This window comes from Sorghum bicolor, chromosome 4, assembly GCF_000003195.3.
Source record: "Sorghum bicolor cultivar BTx623 chromosome 4, Sorghum_bicolor_NCBIv3, whole genome shotgun sequence".
Lineage (NCBI taxonomy): Eukaryota > Viridiplantae > Streptophyta > Magnoliopsida > Poales > Poaceae > Sorghum > Sorghum bicolor.
The window spans coordinates 65432574-65450666 of NC_012873.2; the positions used below are offsets into that span (position 1 = coordinate 65432574).

The 18093-nt window shown below is 43.8% G+C and overlaps 3 protein-coding genes and 1 long non-coding RNA gene across 6 annotated transcripts; 2 read left to right on the forward strand and 2 right to left on the reverse strand.

Moving 5' to 3' along the window:
• Positions 932-2300, reverse strand: LOC110434360. Its single transcript, XM_021458241.1, has 4 exons — positions 2212-2300; positions 1832-1975; positions 1565-1748; positions 932-1478 (listed from the first exon to the last, which is right to left on the reverse strand). Exons 2-4 carry the CDS (start codon positions 1973-1975, stop codon positions 1024-1026), a joined length of 783 nt encoding a protein of 260 aa, XP_021313916.1. The 5' UTR covers positions 2212-2300; the 3' UTR covers positions 932-1023.
• On the forward strand, positions 3180-6877 carry LOC8082687. The gene is made up of 2 exons (XM_002452878.2): positions 3180-3996; positions 6645-6877. The coding sequence occupies exon 1, from the start codon at positions 3545-3547 to the stop codon at positions 3941-3943; it is 399 nt and encodes a 132-aa protein (XP_002452923.1). The 5' UTR covers positions 3180-3544; the 3' UTR covers positions 3944-3996; positions 6645-6877.
• Positions 7736-10053, reverse strand: LOC110434948. 3 transcript variants are annotated; one of them, XR_002452548.1, is made up of 3 exons: positions 9563-10053; positions 9362-9456; positions 7736-8477 (listed from the first exon to the last, which is right to left on the reverse strand). It is a non-coding gene; the product is annotated as an uncharacterized LOC110434948 (long non-coding RNA). The 3 variants fall into 3 exon arrangements; XR_002452549.1 differs by having other exon boundaries at positions 7736-7990; positions 8329-9456; XR_002452547.1 differs by having other exon boundaries at positions 7736-9456.
• On the forward strand, positions 13801-18038 carry LOC8082688. Its single transcript, XM_002452879.2, has 8 exons — positions 13801-14133; positions 14438-14944; positions 15242-15439; positions 15562-15834; positions 16015-16117; positions 16547-16665; positions 16804-16980; positions 17099-18038. Exons 2-8 carry the CDS (start codon positions 14633-14635, stop codon positions 17879-17881), a joined length of 1965 nt encoding a protein of 654 aa, XP_002452924.1. The 5' UTR covers positions 13801-14133; positions 14438-14632; the 3' UTR covers positions 17882-18038.

Below are 18093 nucleotides of genomic sequence, written 5' to 3' on the forward strand. Positions count from 1 at the left end.
ATGAAGCTGGAGGTTCGTCTTCCCATAGAGTAGGAGGTTCATCTTCGCATGGAGCGGGAGCTGCAGGTACGGAAGATGAGGACGACTACTATGATGAGATGGGAATGTCACAGCTCGACGATGCACCCCAAGGGACTCAGGAAGGTGAACGGCCACATAGGACTATCCGGCCGGTGGACAGGTACACTCCTGGTACCTATGCACTTGGGCGAGGGAAGCAGCGTACATATCACCGCCGTGAGCGTTAAGTGATGAAGTGAACAACTGTTGCAACTTCCCAATATGGTGTATGGACTTCTACATATTATGTATGGACTTCTAAATACTTATTGTGTATGGAATTGTAAGGACTTGTGTGTATGGACTTCTAAATTCTAAATATTATGGTGTTAGTAACGATATGGCATGTATTGTTTTCATATGTTGCATTTTGTCTTCAAAGTGGATGTTGGCAATCTGGTGAAAAGCCTTCGTGCAAAAACCAGTCCAAGTGTTTTAAAACCAACATTTACATGACCTCGGCGTTTAATCCTTTGACGCCGAACCCTGGTCTTCCCTGGAACTGAGGGTCCCGAAGCGCCGATGTGACAAAGCTCGGCGTTTAGTCCTTTGACGCCGACCCCGGGTACTCCCTGGAATCGAAAGCCCCGAAGCGCCGAGGTCTGTACTTCGGCGTTTATTGACTTCACGCCGACCCCTGGTACTCCCTGGGTTCGATGAAGTCGAAACGCCAAAGTGCCTAGCTTCGGCGTCATATGACTTAACGCCGAGGTGCAGCCCATATGTTTTTTCTACAAATATCTTTTGCAGTGCAAAAGATAATATTTATTAAGACACCATAATAAGTGTTAGGAGTGTAACACTTGCCCTTAAACTGTGTTGCACAGGAAACTTCTACTGATCAATTTTACTACAGAAATTGCAAATAAATTGGTACTCACTGAAACCATGTCACTAGGTAGTCCAAAAGCGCAACTTAAAAATCTAGTCACAATACATTTCGTGTACACATGACTCGTACATTCACGGTGGTGAAACATAACCAGAAAGAAGATCCTCGTCCGATGACGACGCATCCTCCCTACAAGGAGACGGGTTAATCACTGGGACCGTTTTTTGCGCCGCATACGCCGCCTCCATCGCATCTGCTACTTGCGAATCAAGCTCGTCGTCCATCTCCCCCCAATCCAATACATTAGTTGCCTTTTTTTGATAGTACTCCGCCTCAGCTTTAGCCGCTGCTTGGGAAAAGAGCTCATCGTCTACTTCATCTAGCATGTGATGTTGATTGACAAAATCTCCAGGACCCAAAGAGACACCATGGGGAACATCATCCACAACCTGCTCCACAACAACGGGATCACCAGCAGGACCCGAAGCAAGTTGCTGGGACAACAAGGACCGACCCTCATCCAACTTTCGTTTCCCTCGTCTAGCGTCTGCCAATTGAGTAGCGTGCTGGCTTGTGTCCATGTCACCTACACAAGTGTGGTACTATTTAGTGAAAAAAATACTACCAATGATCAATACTCTAATTATACTAATAGGTTAATTCGAAACACACCTTCAGAGGTAGGAGGAAACTTCTCTGGGTTTCGTAGACGGCTTTCACAAATCAAATTAGCCAGCGAACGAGCCTTCTTCTTGCGGGTCATAATATAATGATCCAGCCAATTATCTTTAACCTTCAGCCTAGCCTCCACCTCGTCTTGCTCCCAATATTGCTCCCAATCACATTTCCGAGTACTCTGCAAAAAGATAAAAACACTATGGTGCTTGCAACAACATGATACAAATATTTGGTTATACAAATGGTGAGAATGTCACTTACAATATCACGGTCAACCGTATGACCACAATACAGTCCTACACCAAGCTCCGAGGGAACAAGGCCATATTTTGCCAGCACACCACAAGGGCAGTTCCTTTTTACACGACGACATTGTGGTGCTTCTAGGCATTCTTTTTTTGGCATCTAAATAAATGTGAATTTCAATTACCACACAACAAACACTAATCCACCAATACATAACGAAAACCATAAACGAAACACTATTAATATCCACAACAAACATACATTTGGGTCATAATCATTTCATACAAACATTCCAAACATGGCATCAAGAAAACCATCAATGACAAGTTCCATGAACAAACAACACATGCAACCAAATCCAAACCGATAGAATGAAAGAGGGGAAGGGGGAGCACCTTGGCAAGTCGTCCTAGCCCTCGATCTGGCCTCCCTACAGCTGCATTTAGGATTTAGGGTTCGTGGGCGAAGGGGGAGAGAGAAACCTGATGAGAAATAATGGATGAAGGAGGAAGAAGGGAGCCGTGGCTGGTATTTAGGGGGGCCATAGCTCGGCGTTGAGTCGACCAGCGCCGAACTATTGGACAAGGCGCTAATGGATTCAGCGCCGAGCTCGTGGGCCGTGCTAGTCCGTGGGCCGTGACCCTAAACCTCGGCGTCAAATCAATAAGCGCCGAAATGTGAGGCTCAGCGTCGCTTCAATTATCGCCGACATTTGTGGGCCATGCTGCATGGCGACCAGAGTCGTCGCTGACGTGGCACAAGTTCGGCGTCAACTGACAGGGCGCCTAAGTGCCCAGGTTCGGCGTCATGTCCTAACACGCCGAAAAATGGTCTATTCCTAGAAAATGTTTCGCGGGGGGTCTATTTGTAGAAAAAGTTTCAAAAAAGGACCAAAATGCAAAAATTATGCTTGATCCTACCCAGCTTGGTGCCTTGGTATGATTTCGCACCATTTTTTCTGAATGGACTTTTGTCCGTGTATCGTGATATGTGTGTCATTTTGCGATTTGCGAGCTCGATAATTTTGATCACAAATCTGTGTCTACGGAAAACGAATGGCTGAGATTGAAACAAAATTAATTGATATCCATGCACTATCATTTGCATGGAGTTTTATTTTGCTTTGTATAGCTCCACAAGCAGTCGCTGTCTGTCAACGTATACACTCAGAACATCCCCTCTCCCACACGCAGCATGCAGCAGCACAACTGAAAGCTGAATGTTCGGTTGAAAGCTGAATGTTCGGTGCACAGTGCATGTAGACCACAACCTGATCTTAGATTAACCCACTTCTTTACCTATCTACTTACTGGTAACAAGAAACAAAATTACTAGCTTTATTTCTAGCAAAAAAAAGCTAAGTCCTGCTTGTTTAAGCAAGGTGGTTTCCTAGTTTTGTTTCTTGCTTATTGAGCTGGTAATAGCAGGCTATCAGCAGTATATAGCACGGCTCCCTCTCTGACCTTACCATTTCCCGAGAGCAGAGTACCCATCCAGCATCCACACCGGCCTCCCAGAGCCTCCCACGCTACGCTATAAACAATGCTCTGCAAGCTTAAGTGATTAACAGTATCCTATAAACTACTCATAATCCCGCACAATCACGGTCCTGCGATCACATGCCATTGTCCATTATAGCTCTCGACTGATAGCTAGCTAGCCTCCTCCTCCTTGCCTTGCGAGGGCAAGCACACAGCCAAGCGGGAGAGAGAGAGAGTACGTGATCTGATGGGGGACGACCAGCAGCTCGTTGCGGCGGCCCGCGTGGCCCCGCGGCGGCCGATGATGTTCCGGGTACCGCGGAGGCCGGTGGCGAGAGCGGCGGTCGGTGGAGGCGAAGCGTCGCCGCTGTTGCCGGCGGGGCCAACAAGGAAGAAGAAGAAGAAGATGGCCGTGGCGAGGCTCGGGGGAAAAAGGAGGCTCTTTGGCGCGATCCGGCGGCTCCGGATGCGGTGGCTGGCCGTGCTTTACAGGCGCACGCTTCGGCGGCTGCGCGCCTACTACGCCACGGCGATCAACGACCTCCTCGAGGGCGCCGCCGTCATCAGCTCCCTCCGCGGGCCGACCGCCGGCACTGACTGCGCCTTCGGCACCGCGTTCGCGCCGGTGGTCACCGTCGGCATCTGATGAGCTCTCACGGCCGGCCGGCACGCAAAGTTGTCGATTCAGCCCGTATGGAGGTGTGGTTGTATAGAGGCCAATCTCTATCTCTCGCTCATCTCTCTCGTTTTCTATTGCTCTTTCCCTCTCCTTCATCTGCCGTGTTCTTTGCTAATATAATCTTCATCATCTTCTGTACTGTATGGTAATTTTCTGGATCGATCTCAGGAATTAGAAAAGAGTATAGAAACAATGAAATAAAACTCTCTGTTTCAGATTCGCTCGATAATAATACACCCTATACGTACGTTTCTATTGATCGAGAGTTTTTTCTTTAAAAAAGAGGAATGCTAAAACACACATCCGGCCACACCCGATTTTGAGGCGGTCTGATCCGCACGGCGATGTGGTGGTGGCCGTCCGATCCCGCGATGTCCATGCCCGTGCCTCCTTCCTCCCTCCTCTCTGGCGGCGCTAGCACACACACAAGGTAGACATTCTCTTCTTTCTCTTCCTCCTCCTCCTCATCCACTGAAGACGAAGATGACAATGGCGGTGGCTAAAGTTGCAGCGAGCTCTTTCTCTATTTCTTTCTCAACTTCGACAGGTATAGAAGGACCTAACCGAGGAAGGGAGATAGGCCAGACGGAGTAGAGATGGTGGTCGAACAATTGGGGGGGGGGGGGGGGGGGGTGGTAGAGCGATTGGGCCAGATCGGGCCGGGGAAGGCTCGCAAGAGCATGAGAATATGTTAAAGAATAGGAGGCGGTCGCCACAGGCACTAGCTCCGGTGAACCCTAGCGCTCGTGGCGGGGCACTGGTCGGCAGCGGGGGCGACGAGGAGAAGGGCAGGGTGCTCGATGGCTAGTGCTCGATGGAGAGGTGCGAGCACCGAAGGAGGACGCACGGACAACCAATTCCGCGAGGAGGAGGAAGACGCCATGGCCAACGCCGTAGAGCTCGGTGCAGGTATGGTGGGGTAGGGGGACGCAGCCGTGTGGGGAAGAAGCCAAGTGTGGGAGAGTTTAGAAACACTAAATTTTTAGAGGATTTTTAGGACTGCTCTCCTCCATATTTTTTAACTAAACGGTTTTAGTTCCACTCTTCGAGAAAAAAAGTTGAAGTTACGAGAGCACCTAAAGAAATGCTCTACAAATTTTAGGTTTTTATAGAGCTGCTCCATGATAAAATCTCTGCAGTAGTCCTAAATATTCTCTTAGATAACTTAGAAAAAGAAAAAAAAGGAAAAAGAAGTTCTCTGTACCGGCCGATGTCTGCATATTCATCACACGCTACATAGTACTGAAAGAACGCTATCTTTTTTTCCTTCTTGTCCTACAATAATACTTACACTAATTAAGTAATTATACAGTAGATTTGAAACAGACGCATTAATTGTTCGCCGTGCAGTAGTACACACGCTCTCTTTTTCCTATTGTCCTACGTTGCGCATGACTGATTAGTGATTACTTATTAATTACATGATGAAGTTTTTTTTTTGTAGCGTACTCTTATAGAAATATTTTTATATCTAGTATAGTATTTCTGATAAACTCTCCAAGAAATCACGAGGATGGATGCGAAATATACATGGGGGAACAAGAAATAATGCAGTTTTTTTTCTTTTTTAGAGGGCCAATAACGGTAGAAATTTCTTTAAAATTTATTAGCGGTAGTCTTTTAGTCTCTTTTTCACCCAAAAAACAAAGAAATAAAGTATTATATTCATTATACTCTGGAGCATATTAAAATGAAATAGTTTACATAGTACAGAGCAACTCGGTGCTTTATTTGCTTGTATGTATACTACGCCACACGCCCACACCCCACATTAAACAATGCACCATATGTTTATATAGAACATTTTTTGATGAATTGTTTATATAGAACTAATAAGCTAGTTTGTTCATCAGCTATATACTACTCCCCATTTCGCTCTCGTTTACTCTTTTATTAACTGTTTATATATGACTTGCGCATGATCGCCTTGCTTACTTGAAAAGCTTTAAACTCCCTGTATTAATTAAACTGAATGCTCATCGGTGAAATCTGAAATGAAACACGTTGCCACCACTGTCTTCCTCCCTCCGAGAGGCGACAACAGAAGACATTTCTTGATGGGTTGGCATCTTTCCTTTCAAAGATCCTGTGGCTCATGTCGCCACTACTGTCTTGTTGAACTGAACTACTCCGTATGTACGTATAGGAGTAGAATTTGTTGATCAAACAAACCCAACCGCCTTATGCGAAAGATAATGACCATTCGCTCCGACAAAGTACAGCCTTTTTCTTTCCTAATAAAAACATGTGGTGGATAGGATCGGAAAGAGCTTAATAATACAACTGCAAGTCTGCAACACCGATAATCAATCAAGGAATCAACACGAGCACTAGGAAACAAACACTGCAGCTTTATTTTGGACACAACTGCACATTTCGAAATGGACTCGATAAGGGAAGGAGCGAGACGATTCTTATTCTTGTTTAATTTGCAAAATCATCATCATCATCAACCAGTGACGTGACAGGTGACACAGACTCTACCAGTCCAAATCTCCCAACAAACAGCATGCATGATTTTCGTGATTCTGTTAGAATTAGATTCAATATAATAATGATATTAGGATCTGAGCACATCGTATCACAATCAAATCCTTGTGGCGGCTGTTAGTAGAAATTTTTATGTTTTTTTTTTGCCTAAATCAAATTTAGTTTTTTTTTTTGGCAGAAGAGAGATCTTTATCAGTCAGTTGCAGTGAGCTCGCCTATAGAAGGAGCACTCTCGCGCCAAAACAGCACCGGAGTTGCAGTGCACCGTTCGTATTGCTAATTGTAATTGGGCTGCTAGCCCACGAGCTATACGATTGCCTAATTTTTCTGTACTTTACTGTCAATGTAATGTAAGTTTCAGTCCACTGGGCAACAAGCTATGAAGCTATACTATTGCCCTCTCTCTCCTAATCTTTCTGAACCCACTCAGCAACAAGCTTCGCTTAAGCTTATTCACCGAATCTGCCAGTAGTATTTTTATCTTATAACAAATCAGCGAGCAATGCTTTCAGCTATGACTTTTTTGCCAAGCGAATACGCCGGTCTCTTCTGGGCAGGCAATGGCTTCAACTTGTTCAGCGGAGTGACAAACTGTCACGCACACAAAGAAGACTGGGAAGGGACGTGGCTAATCAAGTTCAGACAGACAGCGACATGCTTTTGTGTCCTGCGCACTGTCGGTTGTGAAACAGCCGTTCTGTTAAGAGACGGTTAGGGATGTTAGACTGACCGGTGGGTCATTGTGTCATCGCCTAGTCAAGGCGAAGCTGTAACCTGTGAAACCCTATGAAATGAATAGTAATTGAATTCCCGTATTCTTGTGCTGTTTCTTTCTGAACCTTCTGAACTTGTGCTTTGTTCTTGTTGTTTGTTCCCTGAACTCCCGATTCCACTCCACAATTCAGTCAAGTCCTGATCCGGTTGCACGCGAAACTTGCAAAATTCGACACAAGGAAGGACAGAAGCACCTGACCCTCACAATTCCGCCTACACTGAATACACCAGTTTGGGCCTTAAAAGCACCATCAACATTGAGTTTTACTTGTTATAAAAAAACATTGAGTTTTACTCATGATTCCCAGCCTGACCTCCCTTCCTCAAGATTCATGGCATTTCTTGACATTCATGCCAAATTCAGTTCACTAGAACATTAGGCGCCCGAAGACTATTTAAGTGATCTTATAACTACTTAGCTATTTGATCAAAGTTTCGGCAATGACATTTCTTGTTTTATAAAATGACAAAACCAAATAAAATTTTCTTTTTACATGAAACAGTAAGACTTCTTGCACAGTCTAAAACAAATTAAAGTCAAATTACATTAACTTCATCATACATCTTTGAAGATTTTTGCATCAGACAACACATTAATCAAAGTTGGCATATAGTAGCTATTCAAGTTAGTACAATATGATCATCCCGATCTTGTAATTAATACGGGGGGACTATTGGGGGCTTTCATAATGTATGCCACCCCCTTGCATATTTGGTGATCAACCTGCTTGCTCCTTTTGTCCAAGAATCCTAAGCAGCAAAATCATAGAAATTAGAGTCTAGCCAATAACATCAACATACTGTAAATACAAAATATAATCATCATGAAGGCACACATGGATTGTAATTAGAAATCATGTAACATGTGTCCATAAGTGAACGGCACGCTGCCTCGATGCAAATAATAGTGGCACCTAATCTATTCAATCTGTAATTGCAGCCCATAATAAAACCGTAGACAACATATACCTATCTAATCCCATATATCCCTCAGGCGGCTTGAATATATTTAAGACATTGATATACCTCTTCAAGTCTTGAATAGTTTAATGCCTAGCCAAGATATTATTTCATAAAAGACAACCAACCTAAATTCCTAAGGGGTATGGTTATCACGAGATAATTCGTGAGCCGTGGATATCAGGAGCACATGCATATGAGAAGGCTTCCAAGAAACCAGGCTTATATCAATTCACCACCATGTGTAGAAGAAAGGTCCAGGCCATATCACCAAGACCTACAAATCATGTAATGTAAGCAACTGAATATGCTAACACTGAAACAAATAAAAAAAATTATAAAGTTAAACACTGAAAGATTCAGAGGCCTAGAGAACAAATACCAAGCAATGAAATGTGAACTTACCATTAAGCCGCGGAAAGAGTTCTAAGCTGCGGAAGGAGTTCTATCAAAACATCATGCACACACGTCTAATCCTAATGCTTCAAATCTTTGATCTTAGCAAGCAACCCTACTTCCTAGTTACTATCATTAACTCAACTCTTTTGGGATCAGAGTTATGGTCCTTGTTGAGTCATGTGGCAAAACTTAATGGCAAATATCCCTAGTTATTTTCAGCGATTGGCTTCAGACAAAAACTGACAAGATCAACTGGCTCTACCTGACCTTCTGAAGTATGATTCTAATTGTCCCTATTTTGGCTTGTCGCAAGTCAGAACACAAACAATCTTGTTTTTTTTTTTTGCGAGCAACAAAATTATCTTGTTACAAAACAAGCAAAATGCACACATTTGAAAGACTGGTAGTTAAGGATAATTGTTTAGGAATTACAACCAGTTAGTAAATACAAGGGGTTACACACAAGGAAATCAAGCAGTAACCAGACTTCATGCTAGCATTCCTACGGGCTATGCATTAGAGGTGCTACCTACCACCACAAGGCCTAAAATGGCGGTATGAGATGCACATGACAGCAATCCAAGGCTATTTTAGATGCAAAAGTTATTGATGATATTACCAATAGTTTGATAATGTAATCGAAATCCATGAAACACAGCAACAAAATTGGTGCGGCTGAATGAAAATTCTCCTAGTTGTACACCGTACCATGGAAGAACTTAAGACGACCGGCAGATTAGGGCCGTAGGGGCAGCAGCATACCTGCAGAATGGAGAAAGGACGCTGATGAGTTGGAACAATGTCACGTCTGGCTTGGACCCCTTTGCCATCATGACTGACCTGTTTATGTGCTCGACCTTGAATCCAGAACATAGGATCAGTAAAAATGTGAGCTTACAAACAAAACCGGTAGGTCTGAGCGAGGACATCGGATCAACAAAATATGTCTAAAATATTTCTCACCTCGAGCCTCTTTAGTGGATGCAAAGAGGAAAGGGGTGATTCCTCTTGATATGCCGACCATGGCTGTGGGAGCTGGCGAGTTTCGCCAGATCTGCGTGCCGCCAGATCTCGTGCGGCTCAACGTGCTCGCCTGCATCGCAGAGGCCACACGGCTTCCCATGATGGAGCGATGACGGCGCTCGTGCTGTCATGGAGGTGAAGCGGGGAGGAGAGGGCTTGAAGAGGCTAGTGCTTCCTCCACCGCCGTCGATCATGGCGTCATGGGGGGCGGCGAGTTCTGCGCGCACACCACCGAATCTGGCATGGATCCATGCGCTCCCTGTGTAGTAGCAGAGGCCACGCTGCTTCCATGCTCGAGCAATGGCAGTGTAGAGGTTGCGTGGGAAGGGGCGGAGCTGCGATGGTGGCGGCGGTGGGGAGAAGAGTGAAAGGAGAGAGATGAGGGTTCGCAAGGTCGGGCCAGGGCTGCGGGTTAGGAGGGTGTTTCTGAAATTTTGCCCCAACCTCTCACGTCATATAAAGTGGATTGCGGGGAGGACTTCTATGGAAAACATCGGATGCCACGTGTCAGTTCGAGAAAGAGCCACGGATGCTCCAATTTCTCTCGTGCGAGGAGAATGGAGTGACTTTTAACTTACCCCGATGCCAGTGTTGGGCTTTTGTTCAGCGGGCCGTTCTCGTGCCGGGATGAGGAGCCGTAGCAACGAGCAGGAAACCATGGCACCATTCGTATCATCTTTCGGGACACCAAGCAATCACTTCTCTCACTGAAAGAGAAAGATGGCTCCTGACCAGCAGTGTTTTTCTCAACAAACAGCCAAAGGAACAGGGTGGCTAAAAAACCATGACTGAAGTATTGTTCGTTGATATTTTGTGAATGACTGACAGATTCGGCAGATAAGCTAAAACGAACAAGAGTTATATCTCCAAAATTTCAAGCACGACCCGTTTATTCTTCTCACATAGTCATTGTCAAAACAGGTTTAAACAAAATCCAGCATGGTCAAGTGAAAAAGACTGCTCCATAAATTTGGTGGTAAACTTTGTAAATTCTGTCGCTAGACGCCTGGTGGTGGATTGGTAGACCTACTAGCTGCCTGGCTGGTCGCCGTTCAGCAGCAAGAAAACAGTTTCTCCTGGACTCTGAAATAAAACAGGATCAGTATCCTAATATCACTGAACTCTGAAACAATCGGAGAAAACTACAATTTGTTTTGCCATCAAATCAGCAGCGCGCGCTCTCATGCACCGAGGACGATCTATGCTACACCAATAATAATCACAGAGCCCCACCTCCTGGTGATCATTAACCATTTAACCTTGTCGTAGATACTGAAAGAAAGAAAAAGCGAACATGATAAGAAAAACAGTTTGCAAGAGCTTTTGACTTGTGGACATAACAACTTGAAACGCTGAATCTTTTGAACGTAAAGCTGACATGAGTTTTGCCTAGATTTTTTTTTTAAGAATGCCTAGACTTGTATTAATAGTATAGAAGAGAGTCAAGGTCTAGCTCAAAAAAAAAGAAGAAGAGAGAAAAAAGTGGGAAAAGGAAAAAAAAATAGAAAGACAGCAAAGCTCCCAGCCTTCTCCCTTGAACCGATGAATCATAGTGGCGTTTTTTTTTTTAAAGAACAGGAGGGGCATGGAAGCCCCTACTGAAATTTTTTTTAAAACAACCCAGGAGGTTGCAAGGACCAGCGAAACAAGTTCAAAGGTAAAAAAACAAGGAAAAAAGACTAAAACTAAACTGGGGGAGGAGGAGGGAGATGGATTTCCAATCCATTCAGGACACAAAAAAAGAAATAAAGAAAATCAGAAAAATTACACAAGCTGCTCTAACCATGATTCAATTCTAGGAAAGTACTTCTTCTTAGCCCTCCACAGGAGCTGTTTGAAGTGATGCCTAAAAATTTCGATGCAGCTAAAACAGTCCACCGAAATTCTTCTGAAAATGACATCATTTCTAGAGATCCAGATGCTCCAGCATAGCAGAATTATCACCTCCATAAAGAAGGAAACATTTAGTTGAGCTTTGAGGCTTTGAAGTCTTCGAAGAAGGTCTGGTTCGCTGATGATGACCAAACCAAGGAGGCTCCAACAGTTTCTTGCGAAACTACATTCCATGAAAAGATGGTCCACAGTTTCTTCAGATTGAAGAGAGCTGCAGCACCTAATGATCACTCCAACCTGTTCTCACTCCCTCTCTCTGTTGAAGCCTTTCATCAGTTTCAACTCCTGACCATATCCAGCAGCAGCAAATTGCAGGCTCAGATGTTTGGACTTACATTTGGGGCACTGCTACATTCTCTCCCAAAAAGGCATATAGGCACCTACTTGGAAATGCACAAGCACATCCATTTTTTAAATGGCTCTGGAACTCCTCCTGTCAACACAAACATAAAATTTTCTTTTGGCTCCTAATAAGAGAGACTCAGCACTCGCAACCTGCTCAGGAGAAAGCACATACCAATCATAGTGGCGTTAAACACACTACTACAGAAAACCACCCTTTTATAATAGAGGTGGCTCTATAAAAATTCATCTCTAAAAATGGTTTATGAGTTAGTCTATAGAGGGGGCTGGCTCTAGAAATGTTCACTATTTTCAAAGGCAGCTAAGTTTTTTAGCCGCCTCTAGGACTAAACGCATTTCTAGAGGCGACTTGGAATTACAATTGTCTTTAGAAATGGATTTTTATACGCGGTTGGCAATTTAGTTCACCTATAAAAATAAATACATTATAGCAAAAATTATAATTTATTCAAATCGAGTCAAATAAACAAAAACTTTATATTAAAGGTGTATTGCCAAAGAGATCTATGTCTTATTGACTTTTCTATTTAAAATCATTTAAGGCGAAAAAATTAGAAATTATTTTAAAAATCATTTAAGTTTTCATAATTAGAAATCTAATATTATTTTTAAAAAATTATTCAGAGAAACAACCTAAATAAAAGTTCGAAGAGATCTGCAACTTTTTAGTTGACTACTTTCATTTGAAATTATTTTATTTCTGGATTAATAATTTTGAAATTCAGTTTTTTTTGCTCAATGTACAAATTCTAAAAACCAATATCTAGAGAGGTTGGGTTTTGGTCATCTCTAGAGATCGATTTCTACGCCTCTATAAGGTAAGTAGAGGCGAACCAAATAGCCACCTCTACACCAGTCGCATCGAAAAAGACTTCCGTTCGTAAAATTTGTACAAAATATCAACGGGATGAATTAGAGCCAACTAAATTACTTCTCTTGAATATCCATCTGACTAATTAATTTTTTATAATGTACTCTATTTTTCTTTCTCAAATAAGTCAACAAATGCTGACGTCTTCTTTCAAAAGTCTTTGTAATTTTTCAGATCTTTTACGTAGTGGTGGTGACACGATGGTCCTAAAAAATATAGCAACCATATCAACAACTCTCTTACTCATGAGGTCTATGGCATAATCATCAAGATTGGTCATATAGTATTAAACTTCTTAAGGTTAGGCTTAAAGATTTCTTATCCAATTAACCGCCTGCGCAAACATTGACTTAGTGTTCTGAATAATTGGATATGAAAGTATGAAGACAATAAACACGAAAGAATATATGGACAGAGGAAGGAAATATTTTTTTTACTTTTTATTAATATTATATATAAAGTATATAGATAAGATATACTAGTAGACATTATAGGCCTTGTTTAGATACACCCAAAAACCCAAAGCTTTACAAGATTCTCCGTCACATCGAATCTTGCGGCATATGCATGAAGTATTAAATATAGATAAAAAGAATAACTAATTGCACAGTTTACCTGTAAATCACGAGACGAATCTTTTAAGCCTAGTTACTCCATAATTAGACAATGTTTGTCAAATAAAAACGAAAATACTACCATGTCAAAATCCCAAAACTTTTTGCATCTAAACAAGGCCATAGATGCATACGGAGTACTCGTAATAAGAATTTTTAAATCCAAAGCTCAAGCACGTTTGACATGAAACTATGGAAGTATACCTGTGGGTCCAAACTGGCTGGCGCCAGCTTTATCCACAACCCCTTGGAACACCCGTGGTCTTTTGGCCTTGGCCTCGAAGCAACCGGTCCTGCAAACGCGGCTCGCGTACTGGGTCGGCCACCCACCGTCACCGTGTTGTGTTGGGTTGTCTCTGGCAGTCTGGCTGCTTTGCCCTTGCCGCACCGCAAAGCACCCAAATAAAAACCCACCACGCTCCAAGGCGGGGCCCATCGGTCATCGCCCACCGGGCAGCAGCTCTCAGTCAAGCCACCCCAAGCGCAACCGCTTCTTCCCGGAACGCGCCTCGTCCGGCGGGACGGAAGCCCTTCTTCCTTCCCCTCCCCATCCGCCGTCGCCGCCCCGCAAGAATCGACGCGAATTAGGCCACCATCTCCTGCCCTCCAGCCTCCTCCCTATTTCTCTCTCCCTTCCCCCTCCCGCAAAACCCGCACCGGTTGGTAGGCGCACCTGGACTCCGCTTCCCCCTCCCAAAACCCTAGCGGGGTTCCGGCCTCCCTGGCCAATCCGATCGACCGCTGCCGCGCGCATTTGTTGATCAGTCGAGGTAACGTCTCCAATCGATCGAACATCTCTCCCTGGATGATTTTCCTGTTTCCATTCTCGGTACTTTGTTTGATTGTTTCCGTGTCCGTCCGGTTTCTTCCTAGTTTACCTGTGTTGGACTTGGACCTGTTAGTTGTCTGTGTGAATTACTCTAGTGTACTAGTGTTTGATGGGATGGGATGTGGTTATAGATGCTCCAACTGTTCATTCACTGCCCAAAAAAAAAGCTATCGGTGATCAGTGCTCACCCAATCGATGGCCTTCCTGGAACAATAATAACTCGGTTTTCCTGTCTGTGGTACCAGGTTTGACTTTGTACTGCTCCCAAGATCAAGATCGCATCGCCAGTGGAAGCCTCGGATAGGGGGTTAAATAGCGCTGTCTGACTGCGCTGCGCCATTAATAACCTTTGGGTTTGAACTGCCCCGGAGGCTGTGACCCACTGGCCATCCGGGGTACATTGCAACTGACGGAACCCCCTACAGCCTGCGCCCCGCGATATGGCGACAGCGACAATGGCAACCGCAGCAGGTGCTGCGGCGCTGCTTTACTACACGCTGAACCGCCGCCTGCACACAGAGAGGCTGAATCAGGAAGGGGAATGCAGCAATAGCAGGGATGTGGCGCCCAGGGCCGTGCCGGGTTCTCCCAGCAGGAGCCGGGTGTCGCGGAGAGACGTCCGTGCCCCTGCCACCTGGCTTGAGACTATCTCGACGCTGTCAGAGACGCTGCGGTTCACGTACTCGGAAACCCTTGGGAAGTGGCCGATCGGTGACCTGGCGTTCGGGATCAGTTTCCTCCTCAAGAGACAGGTTGGTGGCTCGCACTTTGTTGATAATTTTGTTTCCATTTGACCTTGTTCTGATTTTTGGAGATTGAAAGGCAATGGTGGAGTGCTGTACATTTAAGCTTGGCTTCACATTTCACTCCTATTTTTCTCATGTCATCCTTTAAATCTTTCCTCTATGACAATACATAACCAGGACAGAGCTGTCTATTGCAAAATTTGATTAGTTCTGTTATTTGTTGAAACGAAAATACAGAGTGCACTGTGATTGCGGTTGTTGTTACAAAGTTTCTGATAGCTCTGCTTCTGAAATATGTTCCAGGGAAACTTATCTGTAGCAAGCATATACGCTGGAAATGATAGTGTGGAGCTCAAAGGAGCTGAAGTAATTGCTGACTTAAAGTATCTTCTCAATTTGCTGACACTTTGCTGGCATTTCTCCAAAAAGCCATTCCCGTTGTTTTTGGAGGCGACTGGCTACTCTGTGGAGGATGTTCTTATGCAAGAGCCTAAAGCAGGAGTGAGTGAAAACTATATTGCTTTCTTATGGCCATTCTTTTGCTGTTTTTGTATCCTAATAGTTGTGCACAAGAACACAGTCTACTTTGCATTGATCAACAATTTTCTGTGGTTTGCTTGCAGATTTTGAAGCCAGCTTTCACCATTTTGCTTGATAGAGACAAAAAATCCATACTTCTATTAATAAGGGGTACTCATAGCATCAGAGATACATTAACAGCTGCCACTGGTGCTGTGGTTCCATTCCACCATACAATTGTACAGGAAGGTGGTGTTAGCGACTTAGTACTAGGATATGCTCATTTTGGGATGGTTGCAGCTGCTAGGTGGATTGCGAAGCTCTCAGGGCCTTGTCTGGCACAAGCATTGCACATGTACCCAGACTTTAAAATAAAGGTATTAGTTATTTCATAGCTCTTGCCCCCCCCCCCTGATGCTAGAGTACAAGGCTGCAAGCATCACTACAGCATAACCTTTTTATGACTTACGATTATGATGCATCATAACTATGTTTATATGTCTCTTTCAAAGTGTTCCAATCGATGGGTGTTCATAGCAATTGGCAAATCTATGTAGGTTGTTGGACATTCACTGGGAGGCGGTACAGCTGCTCTGTTGACATACATTCTGAGGGAGCAGAAGGAGTTTGCTTCTACTACTTGTCTGGCGTTTGCTCCAGGTTTCCATGCTATGTTGTTTTTTCTATTTTAGAACCTTAATTTCTCGATCAAACCATGAAAACGATGCATGCATTCTTTCTAATTTTAATTGGAATTTTCTCTCCCTTTTTTGTTACCATATATACTTGCTTGCTTGTCTTATGTTTTATACTCACAGGGGCAGGTTGGTAGAGTAGATAGTACAGACTGCTTGTGAACTTGTGATTGGTTGTGTAACTCTATTGATAAAATCCAAATTCAAATGTTAGAATTAGATGTATGCTGTAGACAAGTCTTTAGCTGATATTATGATTGGAACTGTATAAGTTTTGTATCCTAAACTTGATGTTCATATCATGCTAGAATATTGGAGAAGCTTAAATTCCATTTAATTATGTAGAGATATTAAAGGAATATATGTGTTTCTTAGACAATGCTCTGTTTTGCAGCTGCATGTATGACATGGGAACTGGCAGAGTCTGGAGTGCATTTTATCACTACAGTCATCAATGGAGCTGATCTGGTTCCAACATTTTCTGCTGCGTCAGTAGATGATCTTCGTTCAGAGGTTTCTTACTGATACTCCTGGCTTTGTTAATGCCGTATTATAAAATATAGTTTTTTTTCCTAGAAATGTATTAGTGCACACGCATTGACTGTACTTCTTTTGTAAGAACATGAGGTGATAATATAATATCCTTAACAGGTTACAGCATCTGCTTGGCTAAATGATCTCCGTCACCAAATTGAACAAACCAGAATCCTAAGCACCTTTTATCGTTCAGCATCAGCCTTGGGATCACGACTTCCTTCTATGGCAAATGCTAAAGCAAGAGTAGCTGGTGCTGGTGCCATCTTAAGACCTGTATCTACCGGGACACAGGTTACCTTCAAAGCTTCATATGTTACACCATGTTCAGGAAGCTTAGTTGTCATATGTTCCACAGGTTTGAAACATTTGCAGTGTCCTTGACCTCCAGTGATAATATTCTTATGGCCAGGTTGTAATGAGGAGAGCTCGCAGTGTAGCACAGGCAGCATGGACAAGACCCGGACTGCAACTGTCCTCATGGGCTTGTATTGGGCCAAGACGGCGAAATAATGTTTCATCTACTTCGACTGTCACATCAGAGGAAATAAGAGCATCTACAAGCGGTGGATCCGAATCCACTTCGCTGTTGACTGAAACAACCGTAGAAACCTCAGAGACAGTTACATCAGAAGCTGTACCAGAAGAGGTTCAGAGTTCCGTTGCTGTGGCGGTCGATGCTATTGGTTTGGTAGATGACAAGGTAGATAGCGATGATGACATCGATGATCACCATGACGAGGACAGGATGACTGATGTGGAGCTGTGGCAGCAACTCGAAAGTGAGTTGTACCGGAAGAGGGAGGGAGAAGATGATGACATAGTGGAAGATATGACTGAAAGTACAATTGCTGAAGAGGTGGGTGGCGTAGCTGAAGATGTGCTCAGTGAGACCAAGGAAGTGCATAGGTTCTATCCTCCTGGAAAAATCATGCATATATTAACTTCCAGCAGGGAAGAAACAGTTCATGAAGAGGAACCTGATGTTCATCAGGATGATGCGACGAATGGGGAGTCACATAGCAGCATGGGGATCTTCTTGACGCCAAGATCTCTGTACGGCAAGCTGAGGCTTTCGAAAATGATGATCAATGATCATTACATGCCTATATACAGAAGAAACATCGAGCAGCTGATCGCTGAGCTTGAGAAGGATACCTCTGATCCTATGGGTGATAGGCTTAACACTACATAGTTCGATACAGAAGTTCGATACAGATAGTCCGCTGTAGTTGTTGACCGTTGTAAGAGCTGATCAAATAGGATGCTAGGTCCGACATGTGTATCTAACCAACTTAAATTTTATCACTGCTCGCCACAACTCTACTGTGCCCTGTTCTTGATGCATTTCATTCGTACGAGTTCTTGATGCATTCCATCCCCTACGAGAAGCTAAGAACCACACTT

What these genes read in the sequence shown, in the direction of transcription:
- LOC8082687 (XM_002452878.2), top strand. Translation starts at nt 3,545, where the DNA reads ATGGGGGACGACCAGCAGCTCGTTGCGGCGGCCCGCGTGGCCCCGCGG.
- LOC8082688 (XM_002452879.2), top strand. Translation starts at nt 14,633, where the DNA reads ATGGCGACAGCGACAATGGCAACCGCAGCAGGTGCTGCGGCGCTGCTT. An exon ending in TGCAAGAGCCTAAAGCAGGA is followed by an intron (nt 15,440 to 15,561) that starts GTGAGTGAAAAC and finishes GTTTGCTTGCAG; the next exon opens with ATTTTGAAGCCAGCTTTCAC. An exon ending in CTGTATCTACCGGGACACAG is followed by an intron (nt 16,981 to 17,098) that starts GTTACCTTCAAA and finishes TCTTATGGCCAG; the next exon opens with GTTGTAATGAGGAGAGCTCG.
- LOC110434360 (XM_021458241.1), bottom strand. Translation starts at nt 1,975, where the DNA reads ATGCCAAAAAAAGAATGCCTAGAAGCACCACAATGTCGTCGTGTAAAA. An exon ending in ATACGGTTGACCGTGATATT is followed by an intron (nt 1,749 to 1,831) that starts GTAAGTGACATT and finishes ATCTTTTTGCAG; the next exon opens with AGTACTCGGAAATGTGATTG. An exon ending in GTTTCCTCCTACCTCTGAAG is followed by an intron (nt 1,479 to 1,564) that starts GTGTGTTTCGAA and finishes ACACTTGTGTAG; the next exon opens with GTGACATGGACACAAGCCAG.